This window comes from Amblyomma mixtum, chromosome 4, assembly GCF_055824585.1.
Source record: "Amblyomma mixtum isolate Tamu chromosome 4, ASM5582458v1, whole genome shotgun sequence".
In the NCBI taxonomy this organism is placed as follows: Eukaryota; Metazoa; Arthropoda; class Arachnida; order Ixodida; family Ixodidae; genus Amblyomma; species Amblyomma mixtum.
The window spans coordinates 45347124-45373635 of NC_143015.1; the positions used below are offsets into that span (position 1 = coordinate 45347124).

Sequence of the window (26512 nt, forward strand, 5' to 3'; positions counted from 1 at the left end):
AGAGGCTGTTAAAAGAGGCTCCCGTAGATGGCGCCAGCCACACCAGCGACTCGTCGTACCTTCAGTAATCGGAGCAACCGCGAGCAACCGCGAGCAAGGCGCCAAGCAGAAGAGCCGTCTGCCGCCATATTCCTCCTAATTCGCATATAAGAGCACAGCAGACGACTCAAATTGCTTGTTTCGCCTCTCAATCTACTACGCAGCAGAACCATCGCTGTATCCCTGGGCCCTTGAGTTCCGAATCAGACACGTTACCTCTACGCTTCGCAGGCACGTTCGTACGGGATTGTTAAAGCGGCGCTTGGTATGCATGTCATGTATTCTGCCACGTAATTATTGCAACTGTGAAATAGGAAACAGTGTCTATGTCTGCGTGGGCAAGAGGAACCGCTATCACGCCATACGCTAAAAGCAGAGATTAGGTGTACCCTCAATTTTTGCTGCCTGTGCTCTCTGCTCATCGCCAGCGGAGTGCGCCTTATCGCCAAGTTTACACTAAGGAACTTGACTACAACGCTCTGGTAAAAAATATGATCACGTGCTCCTGCCTGCTTAAGGTCTCCGATAACTATCGGTGCTGCACAAGTTTTACTTCGAACACCGCAGCGGTGGTTAAGCGGTTTGGAAAATGGGTCTTTGACCCCACCTTGAGCAATCGAAAAAACCTTGTGCCATGGCGCTCTTTTGCCACAGATGGCCTTGCGCCATAAAAATACATCATCATCAGCATTTCGAAAGTTTTCTGGTGTCTTTTAATTCAATCACACCAGGAGGAATTGGCATTCCTACCTTGAAGAGGCAGGGAAAAATCCCTTTGTGCTATCTCCGCCACCCATGTTTCTTAATTACGTCTTTAGTTTTACTTTAAATACCCGTAAACTGTAAGGTGAGGGGAAATACAAGGGCTGCGGAAGAGGATCGGCGTTCTCTTAATCCTGGAGGTTGGGCTCTAAGGGCCTGGCGGTTCCTTACGCCAGCTGATTTCGGGCTTAAGTTGTCCGAGGGCATAACATCGTCCAGTAAATAGTTCGAGTTGACCAGCCCTCTGCATTCCATCCGCGTCTTCATGGCGTCATCGCCGCCGCGGTGGCTCAGTGGCTATGGTGCTCGGCTGCTGGCCCGAAAGACGCGGGTTCGATCCCGGCCGCGGCGGCTGAATTTCTTTGGAGGAGAAATTCGAGGCCCGTGTACTGTGCGATGTCAGTGCACGTCAAAGAACCCCAGGTGGTCGAAATTTCCGGAGCCCTCCACTACGGCGTCTCTCATAGCCTTAGTCGCTTTGGGACGTTAAACCCCATAAACCAACCAACCAATCATGGCGTCATCAAAGCCAAGCGTGTAGAGGGGCGCTGTAATGCATGACGTGAACAGCATACCGTACTCGCGTGAAAGATGATGCTGTCGAAGCCGGTTCTATAGCACTCTACATTAACTTGGGGCGCTCATTTCTGCACAGTACTTAGGCGTGCGTTTGACCTAGTAGGAAGACCTTCCCCCCGTCAAGCGATCTACGAGCTCTACGCACGCAGGAGGAGGAAGAGAAACATCTATTGAACCCAACCAGATTATTCCAGGACTCCACTGGACACGGCTGCTCGGCGAACATGCTGCACGAACACTTCGTGTCCCGCAATGGTGTCGCCGGACAGCTGCACTTCCCACCCCTCAAATGTTGTGCTAGGCGTTTTTAGGCGTTGCCACACCCCCACTAGATGTGGAAGGGTGTGGGACACGTGTCGGCGCACTTCCGGCAGATGCCACAATACGCTAGAGGGTAATTTTCACTGTAGCTTTGTAGCTTTGAGAATATATTTCCTTGAATAAACCTTCGATTTACGGCGTCTTCAGTGCTGAGGGGGGGGGGGGGGGGGGGGATAAGTCCTGAAGCTAAGCCACTGGATACCAACTGGATTCAAGGGCGACCTGCACGTACCGTACGTAGAAGTGGCGGCCTATCCAGAAGGGGATTTCTTTGCGGTACCCGTCGTAGGTGAGAGAGATAACTCCTTGACCCTCGCAGCCTCCGTCAGGGCAGAAAGCCCAGCTTCGGCTGAAACCATAGTCGCGGTGCTAATCACCGGTCGCCACAACAGGGTTGGCAGGGAAGTTCACGTCATCACAGACTCGCAACACGCCTGCCGCAACTTTACCAACCGACGAATACCGCTTTTGGCGTCTCAGGTCGTGGGCCCAAAGCTGGAAGAATACCATCAAATCAGGTGGATGCCGGGCCACGCGGGACTGAGGGAAAAAAAAAGGTGAAAGCCATAGCTCAATCAATAGCCAACCAAGCGGGTCAAAACCCACTGTCGGGTCGATCCCCACCTTTTACTTACGTGCCTTTGCCATGAAATTACGCACATTGGACGTTCGTCACAGAAAACGTCAAGCTCATTACAAAGCTTCTGCCAGAACGAAGAGGCAATATTATTCGCCCCGTCCTCAAGTGCGGGGCTTCCTACTATGCAAGGATTCATCGCGTTTTCACTGCCCACAGTTCGGCCGAAGTATAAAAAGAGCAACGGAATGTTCCACCACAACAGAATGTGCAGGGCACACTGGCCAATCCCGCACAGTGGGCATGTGTCATTCCACCGGAGGTCTACAACAACGGACCTGTTTTTCAGCCATCCGCATCAAATTTCTTGAAAGTCCAATGAATATAACGCTTTTACTAAAAAGACATTCCCTGTCCAGCAGAGGCACTGATACTTGCAGGAGCTGCATTATTTTCTTTAAATCTCTGCACCTGCTATTTTCATGCAGAGCCCATCCTGCCCTGGACCAAGGCCTTTGAAGCCTTCGCGAGCACCAACGCTGAGAAGACTCTCTAAATGAGGAAAGCCGCTCATCCTATCATATGAGCAGCTTCCTTAAAGCTACTGTTAACCCCTTGAGCAAATAATCTTCAGGTGTCATTCCGCCACCAGAAATGCCAACACTCCAAATGTGGCGTTTCGTGCAGTACAGTGCGCGCTCCGAAACGTGCTAGAATGTTTTTACTGGTGAGATGGCCCTCAGAGCAATGGGATCGCCCTGGGGATTACTTACCAGAAAGCAGACATAGCACTCATAGTCATAAACAACCTCGGACAAATAATGAAGGGAGGAGCGTGGAAGCAATTCTACCAGCCACGCGTGTTTCACTGCATCTTGTATACCGCTTCTGGCGAGGATTTCGTATTAAATGGCTCATGCTGGCGCCAAAAACACTGTAGGGACACTAAAGTGACCATAAGAGTAGAATGCCGCAGCATTAGGACCGCTGCTGCAGAAGTACTTGGGGGCGCACCTTCATGCCAACTGCAGCGGCCCGACATATGTCCGAAGTCAAAGCCAATCAGCTGCACACTGACGTGGAGGCCTTCGCGGCCGCCGCGGCTACCAAGATAACATTCCAAGCTGCTTGTCTCGCCCTTTCCCGGTTCCGCCTCCCCCCACACCCCTTGTTTTCTATTTTAACATTTTCGCGCCGTGGTCATGTGACCTTGTGACGTCATCGCCCTCTTGATCAATCGGCGACTTTTGTGACTATCGCAGTCCCACTAAAATATTCCTGTAGGGCGGGGGTGCTCGGCACTATAAGCTTGCGGACGGCAGGGAGACCGAATACATCCGCAAAGCGCACATTAAGATTGCACAAGCCGAGACGTTGGCCTCCTGATTGTCATGTCACAGCCACGAGACTTGCGTCGGCTAAGAGATGACGCTGTTAAACTTGAGCCCGCCGTGCCACTTATATTATGTGTTCTGAGGCGTTCGTAGGATAATATAATCCTTAACGTCTTGGTCGTCGCTACAGCTGAAGAGCGGCTAATCACACTGTCGGAGCGATGCGGAACAAACAACTGATGAGGCCGTGGACGCGGTACGTGATCTCGTGTTGCCGTGTTCCGCAATCGAAATCAGTAGCAGTCTGCTGCGAATCACATGCTGTGTAGATCAGATAGAATCCCGTCACCTGTACTAAGTGTAAGGCGGGCTTAATGGCTAATGGTGCTTATTCAAAACCGTACCGGTAGCTGAATTTTTTAGCCACAATGAGCTCGTAGTGTTCAGTGCGAATAACGCTTGTCTTTTTCGGATGCATCGCTGCTGTCGTCCCAACTTATTCGGCACATTCTCTCTCTTTAATAATCTATGTGCTGAGTAATCATCATAGAGTAATCATAGAAAATGTCACGACGATTAAAAAACATCAAGCATCAAAGGTAAACTGAAAATCGTTTGCCTATCTGGCCATTCATTAGGGGCTAATAAAACACGTGAAGAAATTAGCGCTTACACCGTAGACGTAGTATATTGCAGTAATGTTCTTTAAGCCCGCTGTGAAGCAAACACTACTCTGGAACAAGTAAAACGAAGGTGTACACTTGGCCCCTTCATAATTGTTATGCACGGACAGAACCATGAACAAACCATAGCATACTGCTTAAGTTGCAAGTCGCCATGAACAACGCGTTGTAGACAATGGCCGTCAGATAATCTCTGCCGTATAAACTGGTTGAGCAAGACTTAACGTATGCCAAATACGAAGTCGTTCATGGCTTGTCTCCCCCGATGGCACAATAAAACATCTAAAAAAACTGCGAGTAACTTTAATTTTTAAGAGCAATAACTTTGGCAAGTGTTTTCCTTATTTAGAATACGGATAAACAAAAACACAGCAGATATCAGGAAAACCTCAGTAGGAGCGAATGCAGACGCCTGTCACAGAGACGTTGCTTAATTTCCTGCACAAAACAGGTAGTGTCAATCCCAATTTGGTTATTTCTAATGATTCTTTACCGGATATCACCTCAATGAGAAAATCGAAGCGCGAAAGATGAGGGCAGCAGGCAGTTGCTGAAAAAGGTATTGGGAATGAAAAAGAAGATTACAACCGCAAAACAGTATGTGAAACGAATTCTCATAACCCATGAGCTAACACCGGAGATGCTATAAAGCCACCGATAATTTGTAATGTTCCGGTTGCAAGTCGTCCCCGCGCATACCGATGTGACTGGTGTATTAATACATAAAAAATGAGAAAGCTGCCGACGAATAAGCTTTCCCTCCAAGCGTCTAGCAACTCGCCACGGGCAGCCCGTCGCAGCGAAACGCCCGGGCCAGCTGTTGAGACTGCAGGGCGTGGTACCTGCACGTGTCCATGGCGACCTCATCACCGCACAGCGTCTGGCAGAAGCGCATGAGGAACAGTTGCCTGCTCTTGCGGTCGTCCCACCACCGCCCCCACCATGGAGCCACTTCTCGGCGACGGGCCTCAAAAGCCAGGGAAGCCACCTCGAAAGCCCAGTTCCCATAGAAGAGAACCTGTGCTTCTATGCCAGAGACATCCCTCCCTAGAACTTTGGACGCTTCCAGTTTGGTGCACTCCACTCTGTCCTCCACGACGTCCACCAGCTCCAGCTGCTCTAGGTCCGCGAACCTTTCAATGCTGCTCTTTGCTCTTGGGCTGACGGCGATGCATCCTCCACTCTCTCGACTGCTCTGGACTTCCTGGTCCGGATTCGGTCCTGCCGCCGAGATTTCCCGGGAAAAAGAGGAACCGTAACTCAACTCTTTCTTCAGAACAGCTGCCCTGATCCATTCTGTCATCAGCCATACGCCAACCGTTGGGAAGTTGACTGCTGGTCCGGTAGAGGCGTACGCCATGTCCGCTGTGATGAAGTTGGCTGGAACGAGCACCTCCCACTGGTCGTCGACTACGCCGATGACGATTTCCCCGCCAAGCAGGCGCTCGACGGCGAGGTCCTCGTAGTCGGTGTCCACGGCATCCCGGCTCGCTCGGACGACATTCATAAGGAAGTGGTGGTCGTAGTCAGAGGGCGCGATTCCCGCCGGCGCGGTGGGAGGCCAGGCCGATACGTTGCGCTCACCTGGAGAAAAAGGTGTGCTGTTATACCTTCATCAGTCGCCGTCCGCCTTGGCGGCTAAACACACTGGCTTCGGAAAGGAAAGGAATAACAAGATGAAAAAACTTCCATGCAGTGCGCAAGCGCTGACGCAGCCCTTGTGTTTCGTCTTTGTTTTCATGCGTCACGTCTCCCCACGCTCTTCACAATGGATCATTACCAAAACGCCCAAATCACAGCACTGATAAAGTACATATAGTATTCATGTAAAAAGTCAGAGTGGTACAGAGCCCTACACTGGGATGCTTATCTTCTCAGCGGAAGTGGGAAATGAGGGATGAGGCCTGCATGTTCTGCGCATTCCGACCTACTTTGTCCGTCTTTTAGCTAAAGAGCAGATATGTTAGCTAAGCTGCAGACGAACGAGCCGCTAACAGGAGAAGCCGAAGCCATCAACAGGCTTTGTTATGGAGTTACTTAGGTGTGGTTATTACCCTAGGAAGCTGCCATGGAAGCCGTCGGATTGGATACCTCGATTTTAGGGAGTTAAATTTCGCCCCAGAGGGCTAAAGCACAACCTCAAGTCAATCCCACCGTCCATTTCTCGCTGAGTTCGTTGATTTGTAACGGCGCTAAACTCTTTTTACCCCATTCGATGCGGTAAACTGAAACTGCCGCACATAACCCACTCTTTCGAGCACCGCACACAATCCTAGAAAAAGTTTTCCTTCTCAAACTGGGCCCTCACGGTGCTTTATTCAGACGATGCGTCGAGGCGCCGACATTCTGACGACGGTGTACTGTTCTACTCAACTCATGTAAACAACCCTTTGTACAACAGCGTGTTGATCGATATAGCCGGCTCGCTGCGCTATGATGCGCTCCGAGGGTTTCAATGAACTGTTTTTTTTTTATTTGCACGGTATGTGGCACAAAGAATACGGACAGCATTGTTGTGCTTATGAATATCCATGTTCTCGACCCCTCTGGCTGTATATGACCCGCGCTTCTCAGGTGCGGTGTACGAACAGTTTACGTTTTTGCGGCATGACCACACGGCTTGGCTGATGGGCAGTGCGCTTGATGGGCTTGGCGTTATCGGAGTTACATTAATCCCACAAGGCCATGATTAGTGACAGCGGTGGCAAGATTACGACAACTTCCGGGGACCAGAAGGTGCCCACAGTCAAAGCACCTGCATCGGGTGCAAAGAAATACCAAGTAGCGAAGAACCTTCACCCAGCTTTGAGCACGTCTACGACACTTAACTAAGAAGCAATAACTAATGAAATCATCCACATTGTGAAAGCAAGTAGAAAGGAGATGACGTCCCTTGTTTTACACGATTTCAGTCCGTTTAAAATGGTTTTATGATAGCTTTCGGTCTGGTGAGTCCATTCTTCACAAAGCACAGCTGCATAGGCGTTTTTGCCGGCCTGCGGCTACTTTTTACCAGAAAGCGAGCCAAACACAATCCTGCTGAAATTTCCCCCACGTACCTTTTTTGCAGCAGCACATATCGACTTCACTGCAACGACAACGGGGATAATTACTACTAACAGGTTGCTGCTTCTCCCCTATGGCACTATTCCTCCAAAACTCGTTTTCCAGTTAACTCATCTAGACACGAAATCTCTATTTCAAGACATCTTTTTCTACGGCAGCTGGCGGAGTCTGCCCATTGGAAAAAGGCAGTTTGGCTCTTAGGATTTCTTGCAACTGTATAACAATTGCCTTTTCACGAAAATTTACTCCTGAAAATCTCTAAAAGGGGGAAAAATTCCCAAATGTAACTTCTCTGCCGCATTTCTGTCGCTCAAACCATTTCGCGGCCGCGAAAAAATAGGCGCGCTTTGGCGATACTTGCATACTGTGTTCGTGGGAATGTGTTCCCCTGCATCAGTGGCGTTCGGTGCGCCTGTGGAAGGTTCTCTCACCAAATATCAACGGTATACTGAGCGATAGCGAGGTTTTCCGCAGTATACTGTCACAAGCCGGTGAAAGAAGTCCAGCACACAGAAAGATATCAAAAGCCTCCGAATTTATCACGCTTACTTCGCCCACAAAAAACTACAGACATCAAAAGCGGCGATGACAGCAAGCGCGCGTGGCAGTCATTGAACAACAGAACCGCTGAAACACTCGACTTCGGTCAGTACGCAGCAGACGAAGAAATTTCGAGATAGGGCTCGGAAACGTGCTACCATTTCGAATAACGCAGAAGTACTCACGCGTGTTTCAACATTACGGTCGTCTTCTTCAGTTAAAGCGGAAAATCTGTTTTGCAGCGACATTCTGAATTCCTCTACCTTCCCTCTTAATGCTAACTCGTTAATAGCCTTTCGCTTCACCAGTTTCCTCCGTTCCCTCTTCAAATCTACGCTAACACGAGACCTTACCATTCTGTGGTCGCTGCAACGGACCTTACCGAGGACCTCCACATCCTCTATGATGCCAGGTTGTGCACACAGTATGAAGTCTATTTCATTTTTAGTCTCACCATTGGGGCTCTTCCACGTCCACTTCCTGTTTGCTCGTTTGCGGAAGAAGGTATTCATAATCCGTAAATTATTTCTATCTGCGAACTCTACTAATAACTCTCCCCTACTGTTCCTAGAACCTATGCCATAGTCACCTACCGCCTTGTCTCCAGCCTGTTTTTTACCTACCTTTGCATTAAAGTCGCCCATCAGTACAGTGTACTGTGATTTTACTTTGGTCATCGCCGATTCCACATCCTCATAGAAGCTTTCAACTATTTGGTCATCATGGCTTGATGTAGGCGCGTAGGCCTGCACCACCTTTAGCCTGTACCTCTTATTAAGCCTAATTACGATAGCTGCCACTCTCTCGTTAATACTGTAAAACTCCTCGATGTTACCAGCAATATCCTGATTAATGAGGAATCCCACACCTAGTTCTCGCCTATCTGCTAATCCACGATAGCACAGTACATGCCCACCCTTTAGTACTGTCTACGCCTCATCTGTCCTCCTAACCTCACTAAGCCCTATGACATCCCATTTAATACCGGCTAATTCCTCCAATAGCACTGCTAAGCTAGCCTCACTTGATAAGGTTCTTGCGTTAAACGTTGCCAGGTTCAGTTTCCAATGGCGGCCTGTCCGGAGCCAGAGATTCTTAGCACCCTCCGCTGCGTCACAGATCTGACCGCCGCCTTGGTCAGTTGCTCCGCAGCCGCTGGGGACTGAGGGCCGAGGGTTAATTGGTTTGTTCATAGAAGGTTGTGGCCAAGTACAGTCGCGGGTAAAAAAGATTAGCACACATGACGGAACACCAGAGCGCCGAAATGACAACGCGTGGCGCTGGGGGTGGCGAAGAGGCTGACAACGAGAGTGCCGGGCCGTTCCCATTTTACAGTATTAGGGGGGTTCAGCGGACTTCCACGGACCAGCAGAATTTCTGGCTAAAAGCAGCGCTATAATCTATTGTTCCCGCGAGTTCCTTTTGACAAGCCATTGCGGACATAAAAAGAACAGTAATAAAATGAAGCCATCTTTGCTCATGATAGCCGAGCCAAAATGAATGCCGCATGCACAGTCACGTAGGGTCGGCACTTCGACGCTCCGGCGGTGCACGCTTCATAAAGCTTACTTCCTGCCGTACCCCCCTAGGCTGCAAACATGGAAACGGCCCGTTAGGCAGGTCTGCGTACCGCAGCGCCACGCGGTGAGATATACGAATTCTGATCGCCAGTGATCTGTGCTAATATTTTTTGCTCGCGACTGTACTACACCAGGGTGGCCAAATCCTGTTCTGGTGAGGAAGTGCGTTGTCGGTTCTGGTCACCGAACCGTAATGTTGAAACAATGAATGATAATCTTACAGCTATCGTTACAGAGTGCGCCGCAGAAGTAGGTGGTAGGATGGTTCGGCAGGATACCAGCAAGCTATCTCAGGAGACTAAAGATCTGATTAAGAAACGCCAAAGCATGAGGGCTTCTAACTCCACAGACAGGATAGAACTAGCAGAGCTATCGAAGTTAATAAATAAGCGCAAGGTAGCCGACATAAGAAAGTTTAACATGGAGAAAATCGAGCATGCTCTAAGGAACGGAGGTAGCCTAAAATCAGTGAGGAGAAAACTGGGCATAGGTAAAAACCAGATGTATGCGCTAAAAGACAAACAGGGCAATGTCATCAGCAATATGGATAAGATAGTTGAATTAGCCGAAGAATTTTACACAAATCTATACAGGAGCGAATGTAATCATCAAGTTACTGAGAGAGGCAGTCGAGCACAGCAATGGGACATCCTGCCAGTAACGAAGGAGGAAGTAAAGAAAGCCTTAGGAGCAATGCAAAGAGGGAAAGCAGCTGGTGAGGATCAGGTAACAGCAGATTTGTTGAAGGACGGAGGAGAGATTGTGCTACAAAAACTAGCCACCCTGTATACGCAATGCCTTGTGACCTCGAGAGTACCAGAAGCTTGGAAGAACGCTAGCATTATCTTAATTCATAAGAAAGGAGACGTCAAGGACTTGAAGAATTACAGACCAATCAGCTTATTGTCCGTTGCCTACAAGGTATTTACTAAGGTAATCGCTAATAGAGTCAGGACAACCTTGGACTTTAGTCAACCAAATGATCAGGCAGGCTTTCGTAAAGGATACTCGACAATAGACCACATTCACACTATCAATCAGGTGATAGAGAAATGCGCAGAATATAACCAACCCCTATATATAGCCTTCATTGATTACGAGAAAGCATTTGACTCAGTGGAAACCTCAGCTGTGACGCAGGCATTGCGGAATCAGGGTGTGGAAGAGTATTATGTGAAAATATTGGAAGATATTTATAACGATTGCACAGCTAGTATAGTTCTCCATAAAGTCAGCAATAAAATTCCAATACGGAAAGGTGTCAGGCAGGGAGACACGATCTCGCCAATGCTTTTCACTGCCTGCTTACAGGAGGTATTCCGGGGACTGGACTGGGAAGAGTTGGGGATAAGAGTTAATGGAGAATACCTGAGTAATTTGCGATTCGCTGATGACGTTGCCTTGCTAAGCCACTCAGGACAAGAACTGCAAAGCATGATCAACCAGTTAGACAGGCAGAGCAGAACGGTGGGGCTAAGAATTAACATGCAGAAAACCAAAGTAATGTTCAACAGCCTAGCAAGGGAACAGCAGTTCGCAATTGGTAGCGAGGTGCTGGAAGTAGTAAGAGAATATGTCTACTTAGGGCAGGTAGTGACCGCAGATCCGGATCATGAGAGGGAAATAACTATAAGAATAAGAATGGGGTGGAGCGCATATGGCAGGTTCTCTCAGATCATGAATGGTAGCTTACCAATATCCCTGAAGAGAAAAGTATACAACAGCTGTATCCTACCGGTACTCACCTATGGGGCAGAAACGTGGAGGCTAACAAAGAGGGTTCAGCTTAAGTTAAGAACAACGCAGCGAGCTATGGAAAGGAAAATGATAGGTGTAACGTTAAGAGATCGGAAGAGGGCGGAGTGGGTGAGGGAACAAACGCGGGTTAATGACATCTTAGTTGAAATCAAGAAGAAGAAATGGGCTTGGGCAGGGCATGTAATGCGAAGGCAAGATAACCGCTGGTCCTTAAGGGTAACGGAGTGGATTCCAAGAGAAAGCAAACGTAGCAGGGGACGGCATAAAGTTAGGTGGGCGGATGAGATTAAGAAGTTTGCGGGGATACAGTGGCGGCAACTGACAAAGGACAGGGTTAATTGGAGAGACATGGGAGAGGCCTTTGCCCTGCAGTGGGTGTAGTCAGGCTTATGATGATGATGATGACTCACGCGTGACCAAAATAATTTCAGACCAATCTGGTTGCACCTTGCGTCACAAACTAAGCTATAAAACATCTTGCCAGTGGCTTCGAGCACAAAGAAACAAACGTTACAAGGCTTCACGCCAATACACCGTGGCACGATGAACTCTGTTCGCATGCGACCGTTGCAGCGAGGCTCGCAATGTAAAGTCACAACGGCGATGAGTGATAAATAGATCGCGGAGCCACTCCGACTTAATTAAAACGGAGCTCAGCTGTAGCATGGTATGATTATATCGAAAGAAACCTGCTTACCAGCGCGAAATTATGGCTTCTACAGTCGGGGTACAAGAAAACACGCTTACCGATAACCTTAATTGGTACATTATCCAGGACACTCTCGCTGAGATGAAACTCCATCGCGGTGTGACTGAGGACGAAAGCCCGCCGAAGTGACTCCTTCATGTCATGAAACTCGGCGAGTCCTGTTCGTCCCACCAGCGTATGCGTCACCCAGTGGGGGAACAGCGCTTTGAAGTGGTCGCCCGTTATTTTCACGCATGTCTTGGTGACGTAGAGGTCGTTGACACTGTCTCCGTGGGAAAGGACGTAGACGTACTTCATGACCTAAAACACATCAGTATCGCAAAGCCAGAGTCAGCTGTGTGATTACGGTGAGAGGAGGTCGGTTGGGTGGAGGTCAGAACGTCCCGCGAAATTTTGACACTCCGGCATCTTAACTTCAGACCACTGGGAAACCACACTGACAGTTTTTATTGCTCTCTAAGCTTTAAGCAATACGTTGAAATGATGATTTCTGCCCGTTCTGGCGGCACGGTGTCTATAGCACTTGATTACTGAACCTTTGGTCGCGGGACCACATCTTAATGATGGCGACCTCATTTCACTGAAGTCGAAATGTAAAAATTTCGATGCGCTGTGTGATGTTAGTCCATATGAACACCAGGTGGCCCAAAGCAGTCGATCCAGAGCACTGCACTTTGGCGCCCTTCATAGCACACGGGCTTCTTTTCGATGCTGCACCCATCATATCATACCTTTTTGATACTGGTAACATGATCTACTGGGTTTAGGAGTAACATATGATATATCCCTGAAAATACTCTCTAAGCGATAAGATAAACACTAAGGAGCGGCACTTATTCAAAATACTTTTAGACCACCTCTAGAGGAATTATTTGTTTAAGCCTTTAGTCGCAATTGTTGATTTGTTCGGTGACTTGCATGATACACAAGCATTTGGTACAGGGTTACGTACTACACACATAGGGAGTCTTTCAAGTTGGTATATTTCTTCTCATCAAGTTTTCTTTTTGCGCCTCCTTACCCATCACATGCTAAGTGTTCCTTTTCTGATCGAACGTAGATATTTGCCAAAGAAAACCAGAATAAGGAAGTGCAGAGTTCATTGCAGCAGTTACCACAGCCAACAGTCCATGAATATAAGGAAATCAAAGGATGGCACTGCTATTTGTGTCCTTTTTTTCCAAAAGTAACCTGAGATGTAACAACAAGACGGAAATAAAACACTTGAAAAAAGGGGAGTGGGGATAATGTTTCTTCGTGCACTTGCATTAAAGAAATTTTCCGCTTTCCGTGTCCATCTAAGTAGTTGCAACACCTACCGACTGATTTAAGACCGAAACAAAACCGGAAGGCGGTAATGGTGAGTCCTACACGAGCGTCTCATCGAAATAAGCTCTTCGACAATCATTCAATAGCCCCGATAACGGGAAACCACGCCTCAAAACAAAATATGCCAAAACTGCGTTTTCGAACAAGATGCAAAGCTTCCGCTAAAGCTACACACTGCCCTCAAGCGCAAGGTGGTGTAATCTTTATTGGCCATGACAAATTACAGGTGGGGGGCAGAGCCCCCCTCATGGCCTGCGGGAGTGGCCCACACAGTGGGTTCCTCCCTTACAAATGGTGTGCCAGACCCTGGAGGGCCAGCCTGTTAGAGGCACTGGTGATGGCGAGTCGTTGATCTTGGAGTGCTGAACTGGACATCAGCTGTTCCCAGTAAGTGAGTGCCACCTCTGGGGGAGGGGGGTGCGGGTAAGTGGAACAGGTGAGCAGAACATGCAGAAAGTCGCCTGGTTTGCCACATAGTCGACAGGAGGAGGAGAATAGGTCAGGGAAGCGTCCGTGCATGACTATCGGGTATGGGAGTGTGCGAGTTTGAAGCCTGCGCCAGAAAGTTGATTGCGTGGTTGATAGCGAAGGGTGAGGAGGTGCGTATATCTGTCTGTTGGAACGATAGTGTTGTAGGATGTCACTGAAATTTAACAGGCACTCCCCTTCGACAGAGGAGGCGGTGTGCTCACCCGCCCGGAGGGTAAGATCTCGGGCGAGGGCATGCGCCTCCTCGTTTCCGGGTAGTCCGGCATGTGCTGGCGCCCAGATGAGCGTTACGGTTCTGGAGGGATTCCAGCGTCGGAGTATGCTGCTGGCTTGCCGAGAGACACGACCAGTGCTATAATTTAGGATTGCTGTTTGCGAATCGGATATAATTTTGGTAGCGGCTGAAGAGGAGATGGCTAGAGCGATAGCCGCTTCCTCTGCCGTGGTTATGGATGAGGTAAGAATGGTTCCTGCCGTGATGGGGCTGCCGTCACTGCGAACAGCCACTATAGCTGCCTGTGCGCCTGATGCGTAGAGCGAGGCATCAGTATATGCTACATTGGGATCCTCTCCGTAAGCGCTGTGTAGCGCTAAGGCTCGGGCCTCTCTGCGCTTTTTATCGCGCTCCGGGTGCATGTGTTTAGGGAGGGGGGGTATCTGAACTGCAGCTCTTATGGGAGTGGGGATTGTGTCAATGCCGGGTATAACTCCGACAGGCGATATGCGAAGAGACTGCAGCAGAGCTCGTCCTGCAGGGGTGCGTGTGAGTCTGGCTAGTTGTGCCGTTTTGGTGGCCTCACACAGTTCCTCGAAAGTGTTATGTATTCCTAGTCGAAGAAGGCGCTCTGTGGAAGTGCATGGGGGAAGGCGTAAAGCTGTGCGCGTACTGCTCCGAATGAGGCCGTCTAGGCGTTCTCTATCTTTCGCTAAGAGGGGCAGATACGGTAGTGCATATGTTATTCTACTGGTGATGTAAGCCTGTGTTAGTCGAAGCGTGTTTGGTTCCCGTAGGCCCGATTTTCTGTGTGCCACACGTTTGATGAGCCTAGTGGCTTGTTGTGTGTGCGTTTGTAGCGCTTGGATCGTGTCAGTGTGAGAGCCAGAAGTAGTGAGAAACATTCCCAGTATGCGAACCTTTGGCACTGTGGGAATCGGTTCCTTGCCCAAAACGAGCTGAATATTGGGCGGTGTGCCAGACATTCGGTGGGGTTTGTATATGAAAAGTTGCGATTTCGTGGGGGAGCATGAGAGCCCTCTATCATGGACGTACGTGCAAATGATATTTAGTGCTGTTTGTAAGCGGTGTTCTATATCCGCGTCGCTACCTCGGCATGTCCATAGTGTAATGTCATCGGCATAGAAGCTGAAGTGAAGGTTGGGTATCGACTTGAGTAATTTAGGTAATCCTATCATGGCTATGTTAAAGAGAGTCGGGGAGAGGACCGCTCCCTGTGGGGTGCCTCGTGCTCCGATGTTGATGTCGTTTAAGGAATGCGGGCCGAAGGAGAGATGGGCCGTGCGATTACTGAGGAAATCGCGAATGCAGTTGTACATGTGTTGTCCAACGTCGAGGGATTGTAGGTTCGTTAGGATAGCCGCGTGGGTAACGTGATCAAAGGCCTTATTGAGGTCTACTCCTAATATGACTTTCGTATCCTTTGTTTTGGTTTCCAGTATCTGATGTTGTAGTTGGAGGAATACATCCTGCGCTGACAATCCTGGTCTAAAACCATACATGCTGTTAGGGAGGAGCTCATTATCCTCCAAGTAGTTGCTGAGTCGCGTCTCAACGCAACTCAAGCGCAACGCTAGAATGTCGCTACTGGTATGCATTCACAAAGCGGGACTCGATTACTAATGGCGTTCACTAAGAGAGACTAAAACTGCAACTGTGCGCCTCAAAACAAGCACGTATACCTCACCTGCGACACCAGGACCAGTGAGGTGTAGATGTAGGCCATGCGGGGTTTGGCGGCCACTGCAGCGATGGTTGCCTGCATTTCAGACAGGCACCTCGCGGCGACCGCAGTGTCGGCCGTGTGGACCGGAACACCATTGGGAAGAGCGCGGTTGACAACTTCCACGAGGTTGACACCGAAGAAGTATTGTGTCCCCAAGAGTCCAGCGCTGACATTCACGAACTGCTCCAACTTGGGCGCTTCGTCCACGATTCTGGGAGGCGGAGACCCATTATTGCTAGTCATGCTGATTTTCACTGGCTTTAAAGCTTAAACTATCAAGATTTTAAGCCCAGTTGTCCACTAGTGAAGGGTTTCTAGATTGTTAAGACGCGCCTTTGCAGTGACTTTGAAAAAAAGTGATTTTTTTTCTGGTGCTGATGTTTCATGGCAGAACATTACACCTCCGAGTAAATTTCCTATCATTCTTATAGCTGCTCCTTCTATCTACGACATGAGCGGGAAACAGAGGGACGTATTAGCAGCTACCATGTCAAGCATTGAAGTTAGCCCAGCCAGTCAGCTCAATACAAATGCCTGTGTGACATGCAGTTAAGCTGCGCACAATGTGTCCTCTTGTACAACTGTTTCATTTTTCAAGCTTGTTTTGGTCAGGATATGCTAGAAATGCCGTTCTTAGCATGAACCATCCTAACTAACCAAGCTGCCCTTACGGTGTCTCATCGTATAGGAGACTAATCTGGAGAGGGATGACGATGACTAAGGTTCACTCCCCACAGGTTATTGCCGACTCCGACAAGGACTGCCGACAGAACTGTCGCTGTCCTGCAACCAGTCCTCTTTTTCCACGTTCATAACAGCCTGGTAATTTTGGTAACACGGGAAGTCGGACCAAGCCTGATGCGATCGTACTTAAACTAATAATCAACAATCTTTTGCACGTGGGCAAGAAAGGAACTTTTTTGATGTGTGACACTATCACTCCTGCTATCATAGATTGTCATTTGGCATCAACCGGTTCCGTCATCTATACACCAGAGCATTAAAAGATGGCACTCCACGACGTCTCGTTCTGTCAACGTGTGGTGACAAAATATCGCGGTAAACAGGAAATTTCTGCCGAATAAAATAATTAGAGCCAACGGATTGCTCATGGCACCGCATGTATGAGCTCTACCAGTGCTTTAAGATGGGTCAAGCATTTTCAATGCGGCCAATGGAGCATCGAACATCAGCTTCTGAGTGGTCGCCCTCGGACCACCACAACTAAAGACAACAAGGAGAACATCGGCGCAATCATCAAAAAAAAAATCTCTGCCTCTCCCGTAACCGAGAGTAGAGTAAGCATGAAATGTTTACGGGCCTAATGTCATCTCGGTGGACACCCGAACCGCACCGTAAAGCAAGGGAGGAACGCCACCACCCGTTCAGCGCGATGCCTCGCCCTTTGAATGCAGCGCTTCTCCCCCGGGCCCCTGTGCACCTGCGCAGCTTTGCTTTGATGCGCGAAGCCCCTACGAGATCACGTACGACAACGAAGTGTACGTGGCATTTATGTGCTTTTTGCACGCGTTATTAGAAATCGTAAATTATAATTCCGTGCATTATCAAACGCACAGCGCGACTGATATCTTGATAAACATTGAGAAGGCACTGGCAGCAGTTATTTTTTGTGACTCGTTTGGAGACCAACCGTTGCTTGCATGCCGGTCGCGTAGGAGGGCTTAGAGAGTCTCGTTAAATCTCGTTAAGTTCGTTAAATCTCGTTAAGTCTCGTACGGTGCCCGGATGTTCTCGTTTCAGAGCCCGGATGACTGGAATTCAGTGCCCGGATGACTGGAATTCAGTGCCCGGACGACTGGATTTCAGTGCCCGGACGACTGGATTTCAGTGCCCGGATGACTGGATTTCAGTGCCCGGATGAATGGATTTCAGTGCCCGGATGAGTGGATTTCAGTGCCCGGATGAGTGGATTTCAGTGCCCGGATGATGATTCTCGGTCTCGGCGTGACGTCACCCCACTGCCGACAACGGGGGCTAAAAGCATTTCATGCTTAAAAAAATTCTCTGCCTCTCCCGTAACCGAGAGTAGAGTAAGCATGAAATGTTTACGGGCCTAATGTCATCTCGGTGGACACCCGAACCGCACCGTACAGGAAGGGAGGAACGCCACCACCCGTTCAGCGCGATGCCTTGCCATTTGAACGCAAGGTTTTTTGAGGAAAGGAAATGGCGCAGTAATTCTCTGCCATCTCGGTGGACACCCGAACCGCACCGTAATGGAAGGGAGGAACGCCACCACCCGTTCGGCGCGATGCCTTGCCCTTTGAACGCAGCGCTTCTCCCCCGGATCACGTATGACAACGAAGTGTAACGTGGCATTTATGTGCTTTTTGCACGCGTTATTAGAAATCGGAAATTATAATTACGTGCATTATCAAACCCACAGCTCCATTGATATCTTGATAAACATTGAGAAGGCACTGGCAGCAGTTATTTTTTGTCTCGTTTGGAGACCAACCGGCGCTTGCATGCCGGTCGCGTAGGAGGGCTTAGAGAGTCTCGTTAAATCTCGTTAAGTCTCGTACGGTGCCCGGATGTTCTCGTTTCAGAGCCCGGATGAGTGGATTTCAGTGCCCGGATAACTGGATTTCAGTGCCCGGATAACTGGAATTCAGTGCCCGGATAACTGGAATTCAGTGCCCGGATAACTGGAATTCAGTGCCCGGATAACTGGAATTCAGTGCCCGGATGAGTGGATTTCAGTGCCCGGATGATGGCTCTCGGTCTCGGCGTGACGTCACCACACTGCCGACAACGGGAGCTAAAAGCATTTCATGCTTAAAAAGCCATGCGAGTAACTATAAATTAGACAGAAATAATGTTTGAAATGGGGCACAATGCAGTGCAGAAGGTTACTAAAAGTTAGGTTACTGGAGAAATTACAGCCCCTGCGTTCCACGCCTATTGACCAGCGTCACAACGTTCAGCGCAATACCACCAGTTCAGAACTTCTGAAATTATACCGAAATAAAAATCACGTCACGTTGAGCATTCCTACCGGTTATCAAAGCCGATTTCCCCACTTTGGGCCTCAAGCAAAGCTACAGAGCGTGTGATGGCCCCACTCAAACTCTTCCTCAACAAAGAACGCAAAAAATATGCGGCCGCGGTCTTCTGTCAGTCATGGCTGCGGTCTTCTGAGAATCGTAAGGTGTCATTTAGCTTTATTTTCATAATCTGAGGCAAACTATAAATGCTTCTCACTCCGTCACGCATGGCCGATGGAGTGAGAACCAGAGAGAAACTCCGTTGTGCATGCATCGATAAGCTTCCTGCATAAAACGTGACGATACAGCCCGAAGAAGCCAGTCCTCACGCTGCTCACCTAAAATTGGAGAACATTTACAAAGTAAAGCCGCAAGTTTTTCTGAGCTCGCTTTACAACCTGATCTGGCTCTTCGTTATTTTCACTTGTTTCGGTATATAGAAGAAAAACCTGCGAGGCCAGCAGTCACAGACATCAAAGGCGAACCTTGCAGCAGTGTGTCACTAAATCTAGAACGAACATCAACCACAGGGGTATATTCAACCTTCCAATTCTCTGGCGAAATTGTGTACGTTGAAATGTGGACTACGTGGAAAAACAAACAAAACTGTGAAAAATAGGATGAAGTGTCCTTTCCAGCAATTCAACGCAATAATTTCTAAAAAAATCTTGCTCATTACTTTTGGTATCAGCTTCGTACAAGCAGAATCAAGCGACTATCACACACTTGATGGCAAGTGCTGCTGTACCTGACTTGAAGTTATTTTTGGCTTCGAAAATGAAGCATAGTTTGCGAACTGTACCAATTTTATAGCTGCGGAAACATCATCCCGCAAATACAAAAATATCTTTTTTCTTTAAATACCACGGTACACTGGCGACTTTTTATTTGTCTGCTGCATTACCTCGCACTGACATAGCACTGTGAATTCGGCTACATGTTGTAGCATATGCGGAAACCTTATTCAGTCAGGGCACATGGCGGACAATTCCATTTAAAAACAACACTAACAAAACACAAGATTTACGCCTTTTGAACAATAATTTGGATTTGTTTTTCTACAGCGCAGTGCCTCTCTCACACGCGGACACATCCGACATGTTGCCCTCACCTGTGAACATCGACGTCGACGTAGAGAAGCGGGTCCAGAGCCTCACCTCCGAGACCCGTGTCATTGAGTGCCTCACGAAGAAAGGGAACGACTTTAGTGACGCCCAGTGAAGAACGCAGGCTCTGTCCCATGTTTACGTGGACGATCCCTGCCCTGGAATACACGTTGATCATGGAGGACAGCCCGGACCGCAAACTGGACCCCACCACAAAGTTGAGAAAAAGCCCCATGTCCACCGAGTCGTTGGTGGTCAACGCGCTCTGCCGGAGGCCCAACGCAGATATGACGTCGGCCGCTGTCGCGATCCGCTCATCCCTCCTAAAGATGAAGGAGCGGCAGCTGTTGTAGAAGACGGCCATGATCCTTTCCTCGTGGCCGTACAAGTCCAGGTTGCGCAGGATGTGCTGGAACAACTCATCGATGCTGGCTGTCAAGTTGTCCGTGCTCTCCTAGAATGTAGGCAGACCACATTGTACGCACTCATTATATCTAAGTGGCATGTAGATGGATGGCATTTAATATTCTTTCAGATTTCACAAGTCGGAGCATAGCACATAATTCAATTCTATTCGTTTATTTTCAACTCTACGTTGAAGGCCCCCAGGCGAAAAAGCTGTTTTATGACAGCTTGAAAAGTACCTGGGGGCCCAAACAAGGCAGTAGTGGTCACAGAATAAATTACAGTGCAAGTGGACTTCATCAAACAAGATTTGAAATAAATCTAGAATACAATTAACAAAACAATACTTATGCATAAAAATTCCAAGTAAGCGTTGTGCTTCTATTCGCAGTGAAGACCGGAAAACATTACGGAATTCATACATGTCAATCTGACTAATCCTGAACATTGTACACAGATGAGTTACAAAATACTGCCCGAATTGCTTTTTATTGAAGGTCTCAAAATGTATTTCGCCCTTTTCATCATCATTCATGTGAAATACAAGCATTTATTGTACGGACTGATAGAGATGATCAGAAGCCGGTTAGGTACAAACCACTTGACACAGCTGCGAGTACGACCGCCGCTTTTTGTTTGCGTAAACTTCCGGAATACTTTAAAAATGCTCGGTGCACGATGTCCAGGGTCCTTGACACGTTTTCTAGATGTCGCAAGAAAATCTTATTGGAAGCAGATAAGCCAACCACAGCACGCGGCATATTTCTGAAAAATGCAACGTCAGAAAGAAAACGCACGCCTCTGTTTCAATACCGTTCAATGGGTAAGTATTTTATGAACACTTAGGTCTCTTCGATATCAGAGCTGCTGCAAAACTTATTTCTTAAACTTTTTTCTTCGTTCAAGGCTTCATGAATATTTTTCATCGCTGCAAATTTATCGCCATAGTTATTTTTATTCGCCGCTTCTATCGTGCCTTTGAAATGTCCATTTTTATGGCCGATTCTCTGGCAGCAGAAGGTCTTCGTGAAACTGTATGAAGCTGATGCTGTTTTGCTTTCACTGCCAATGGCCAGGTAGTCATGTCCATCAGTCTAAATGGTTTCATTATGTTCTGCACCATCGAGTCTATGGAAATCACTGCTGCGTCATCAGAACCCGTGACCTCATAACGGTAACGAGCACTGAAGGAAAGCTTTTCGAAACATAGCTTTCCTTTTTATTTTGGGTTTCTAGCGATCAGGAACCAATCAGCCAAAATATTTTGAAAATCAACATAAGAAAAAATGTGAGCACGTAAAAATCTGTAAATTAAGTTACTTTTCACAGCAAATAACTTAGGGGCTTAAGGGATTAAGCTGCAGACGCAAGCTACATGAATTACGCTAATGATGTGACTGTATTGCTCTAAAAATGCCAGACCGCTAGGCGAGTTGGTACATGTTTACGTTCAGAGTGCGCGACGAATTACAACGCAAGACGTAAGCATGCACTAATGCAGTTGAGTGTGTTCGTTGTTGATCATCGCGATGCAGATACGTAAGCCGAGCAGCCGTTGCAAAGCCTTTCGCCTTTTCCGGCCAGCCACCATACTCCTCAAGCACAGTTCAGTGGGGAATAGTGTGCGCCCTCCAGTACACACGAAGAACTTCTTCGCTGTGAAATGAGGGTTATAGGGATAACTCTAAAGGGACTTTCTCGGTCAAGGTAGGCTGACTGCACACTGCAGTCGTGTTCAGATCAACAGCTGCCCCATTCCATTATTTATTGCTATGAATGGTTCCACAGGATCGTCCTGGTCACCCTCATGTTGCTCCTACATGGCTATACGACCTCTATCGTGACTTGGCGTCCCATAGGACGAAGCTTTATTAGGCTGTACAGTAACCAACCGTTACTTACGAGATAAGCAGTCTCAAAAGTTACGATGGGTTAAGAGAAATCGGTGTGGTCTGAGCGCCGCTTTGTGCACAATATTACAGAGTACTTTCTTTGGTTTTCACACTCTTCTAGACAGTTTTCTCCCGGCTGCATTCGCTGTAGGCAGTCATCCCCGCTCCTCAGGCAATAAATTTTGCTTAGGAAAAACTTTAAGAACCTGATTTTGGTTTTAAAAAATTGGACCCCCAGTTTCCGACAAATTCCTCCCAGAGCGACGCACACATAAGCCTCTGGGTGCATATGTTTTACCTTCCAGGGACCGCGCGTTTCGCCCAACCTAAGTGTGGGCGGATGGAGATAGCGATGACTAACGTTAACGTATTACGAACTTGTTTTTTTAAGTCAATCAAGGCAGTTCGTTCAAGAAACATGACCTAATACGCTTAAAATACAGCTCCCTAAAACTCTACTCCTCAAGGCGCTTTCACTACTCTAAGAAAAATTTTCCTAATTCTGTTTCTGAACAGAAATGTTAACTGCTCATTACAGCTTGAAAACTTAAATGTAAAAGCTGGCGCATCTTCAAGTGCGCAGAGTCTAATAGTTACGTCGACATGAATACCAGTTTGTAAGGGAGTCGCCGTGGGTTCCACCTCCGCCAGTGTCCGCACACGAACTCGTCTAGGATGGAGCACGGGTCAACGGACCAGTCCATGGCATGCGACAAATGCTCCACCGCCGCCACACAGCCTCCTGCCTGCGCCGGTTTGGCGCCTCCCGTGCAGAACTGCTTCAGGTCTTCGGGGACGCGCATCAGCGTTATCTGCCGAAAGGCGACAGACTGCGCCAGCACGGCCGCGGCGATGAGCACGCCTGCCAGTATCATCGCGAGAGCAATGATCATCGCTGTCAGGGACTTTCCAAAGCGGTTTCCGAAGGATTTTTCCTTCAGGCTTAGGAGCCTCGGCAGCTTTGAAGTTCGAACTGCGAGAAGACACTCGATGTGGACTGGCTGTTGATAAATCCAAAATTATAGTACCAGTGTTATGGACCTTAGGAACATAATCACTTGAGTGCATTGGGGTCGTGCGGGGACCCTGGGGCGTGCCCCGAAAAGTTTCTCTCTCTCTATCTCTCACTTAAAGTCGCTAGTAAACTTCAAAATTGGTTTTTGAGGAAAGGAAATTGCGCAGTATGTCTCTCACATCGGTGGACACCTGAACTGCGGCGTAAGGGATAGGATAAAGGAGGGAGTGAAAGAAGAAAGGCAAAAAGAAGTGCCATAGTGGAGGGCTCTCGAATAATTTAGACCACCTGGGGATCTTTAACGTGTGATGTCAGTAATCTCGAATACTTTTCCTTGCAAAGCGTCATTGCAGTAAGAGCAACATCATTCCTGGAAGGTTTAACTGCACATAAAAATGTTCCTAATGATCAGTGCGTCAAGCTCCTTGACCTCAGTCGACTCAAGAAAGAATCTAGGCTGGCATTGCGTAGTGCCGAGCTTGATGAGTGCGACCCCTAAACTTTTCTTTCAGGCAAAACAACCAGAAATACGCATGAATTGATGCAACTCATCGCACATACCGTTGTGGTTATTAGCGAGCGTATCGTCTCTTGAAAAGCATTTTACCAAATAAAACAATGAAAGAGAGCGTGGATCGAAGAACCATGAGGAAAGGTATCAAGCACAACTGCTGACTGCACGCAAATGTTTTTGTCTTGACGCAGTTAAGAGGAACGTAGTGTTGTTTGTTTGCTGAAGTAACTAAAGAACAACGGAACATGCCTCAACTTCGCTCCTACGTAAGTAACCAATTCCTCGCTCAAGAAGGTTTGGTTTGGTTTATTGGGGTTTAACGTCCCGAAGCAACTCAGGCTATGAGGGACGCCGTAGTGAAGGGCTCCGGAAATTTCGACCACCTGGGGTTCTTTAACGGTGCCTGAAGACACGCTTCCGTACCGGTATCCACAATCTGCAGCCGCGTGGGCCTCGCGATTTTGACGTGGGCGTGATTCGCGATACCTGTCGGAAACTTCCGTTCATTCGAAGAGTATTCAGCGAGTGCCAGTGTTCCAACGTAAATAATATCAGTACTGGATGAAGTTAGCAAAAACTAATTACACTCCGTCCAGGTATTTGTTATTAAGCCTGTGGGCACCTGCTCGTTCTAGAGGCTGCACTCTTCTATTGCAGGCTAAGTTCAAAACTCTCCAAATTAGCCGTGAGTCGCGGACGCACAAAATATACGGCACCCATGCAGTTTCAATAAGTGGAGGCCGGTAGAACAATCAGCCACCATGAATAGTGGAAGATGACAAATATTCGCATAAAATCATCGATAGTTGTCATCACGCCTGAGATTTTGGATTTGTACTTTTCAATGAGTGGAGGCCAGTAGAATAATTAGCCACCATGAATATTGGAAGATGACAAATATGCGTAACAAAATCATCGATAGTCGTCATCACGCGTGAGATTTTGCATTTGTACTTTTGCTTGCGTTTTTAAGAGAAAGATAGGCTCACAACACATTCCGATTTATTGCCTCGCGCCATAAAGCAATTTCAGTTGACTGTCAGCGCTACTGTTTATTCCTCCTTGTTACAGTCTTTCCAGCACAGCTGTTTCTCGTTATAGTATAGCCCTGCCAGCAACCCAAATATTAAGCGTACCCGCGCCGAGGAGCCTCATGGCTTTTAGCGTTCAGCTGCTAATCCCCTGAATGCGAGTTTTATCCAAGCTGCGACAGCCTAAGGCAGTGGCGACGCAGTACAAAAACACTTTTGTGCTGAGCAACGTCAGCGCAAATTAAGCAATCCAGGCTGTTCTCATTAATCCGGAGCCCTTCAATACGATGTCCTTTATAGAACTTGAGTCCCTTCGGGATATTAATCTGCAAAGTGCACAGAGTAAGGAATGATAAGTTTTCGGCCTCTGACGTGGATGATGGTCTAGTCAGAAAAGCAACAAAGATAACTAGATTATGGTACCTGTTCTAAAGTCGAACGAAGTACTGTAATGTGTGTACTATAAAAGGAAAATAAACGCTGTTGCTTTGCGCAATCCTGCTGTGCTTACCCTCGTACGGGTCTGTCGTCAGAGGAATCTCCTGGACCTTCCCCAGGTTGCTGTCGTACTCTTCGTCGTGAAGGTAGGCGTTGTTGGAATCCTTGTCCGTACTGGGATTGACAAGGGTGGCTGGAATCCCGGCGGCTGGAGCCCGTGGCTCTGGTTCCTCGCAGGCCCACTCGATGTCGGACGCGGAGCTCAGACGACCGAGGCTTTTGAGCACCGGCTTCTCACGAGATGGTGAGTTCGAGGTCCGCCTCAGACGGGCAAAGAAGGTGGTGGCCCTTGGAATCTTTCGACCGCTCGCGCCCTTGGTTAAGACCGAAGTCCACGAACGTCTCGGCGAACGCCCCGTTGAAGTTGACGGCGAAGACGGTGTCAAACTTGGAGAACAAATTTCCGTGTCTACTTCATCTGCAGGCTGCTGACAGTAGGGTTCCAGCACCCTCTTCCACGATGCGGCGTCGCTGGCTTCGGAATGGCCTTCGGGTGATGTAATTGTAGGCGAAGAGAGAACCTTGGCAGGTACTCTCTTTCCCAGTCTCCACCCTAACGGCATCACTCGGCGCTTCAGCGGACTGCTCGGCTCCTCACGCTCGCAATCATATGAAGGCGCCCTTGAAGTTTCCGACCGGATCATCCCGATGTTTTGGCCAAGGAGTGTAGTGCGGGTGGGAAGCAGAGATCTGTCGATACAGCTCAGGTGGTGGTCTTCTCCTTTGGGTGAGGAGGCTTTCAGGCTCCTTCTTTTGTCCGATCGCGAAGCGAAGGTAACTTCCTCAGGTATGTCCGTGCAGTCTCCTGCGTCCATTGGCTCAATTTGGGCGAGCGAAGCCAAAAGGGGTGATGCCCCTGCTTCGTCCATGCCGCCCAGCTCATTTGGAAGGAAGGGGGCGACAGGTCCTGCTTTCATAGAGTCCTGATCACGTGCAAGAGGGCATACCTGCTGTGTTTCTTGGCAGCTGTGACTATCATTTCGCGTTCCGGGTGCCTTGCCTTCATCTGGATCATTTACCCCTTGCTGGCATTCCGAGGGGTCGGGCAGATTGTCATCTGGAGAAAGAATTGTGTTTTGGCGTTCCATGTCAACTTGCAGTTCCTCGCAAAAGGTAACACCTTCGGCTTGGACAAAGCCTACGCTGAACTGGGTGGTGGGGCTCATACCTTCTGCTCTGAAAGGCGCTCCGGGGCTCGCCGGTTCCCATTCAGGAGACTCGAACCTTTGAGTAGGAGACGAAGACAATGACCGTTGAGCCGATGACTGGCTCGAGTAGGTCTTCCGCTGGTTGCTCGGCGAACTGGAACGTCGCAT

At 48.5% G+C, this 26512-nt stretch overlaps 1 protein-coding gene across 1 annotated transcript; it reads right to left on the reverse strand.

The window, feature by feature from the left end:
* Positions 1-5064: 5064 nt before the first annotated feature.
* Positions 5065-26512, reverse strand: LOC149346397 (uncharacterized). The gene is made up of 6 exons (XM_089585393.1): positions 25210-26512; positions 22750-23111; positions 19847-20295; positions 15689-15938; positions 11987-12248; positions 5065-5879 (listed from the first exon to the last, which is right to left on the reverse strand). Exons 1-6 carry the CDS (start codon positions 26510-26512, stop codon positions 5065-5067), a joined length of 3441 nt encoding a protein of 1146 aa, XP_089441519.1.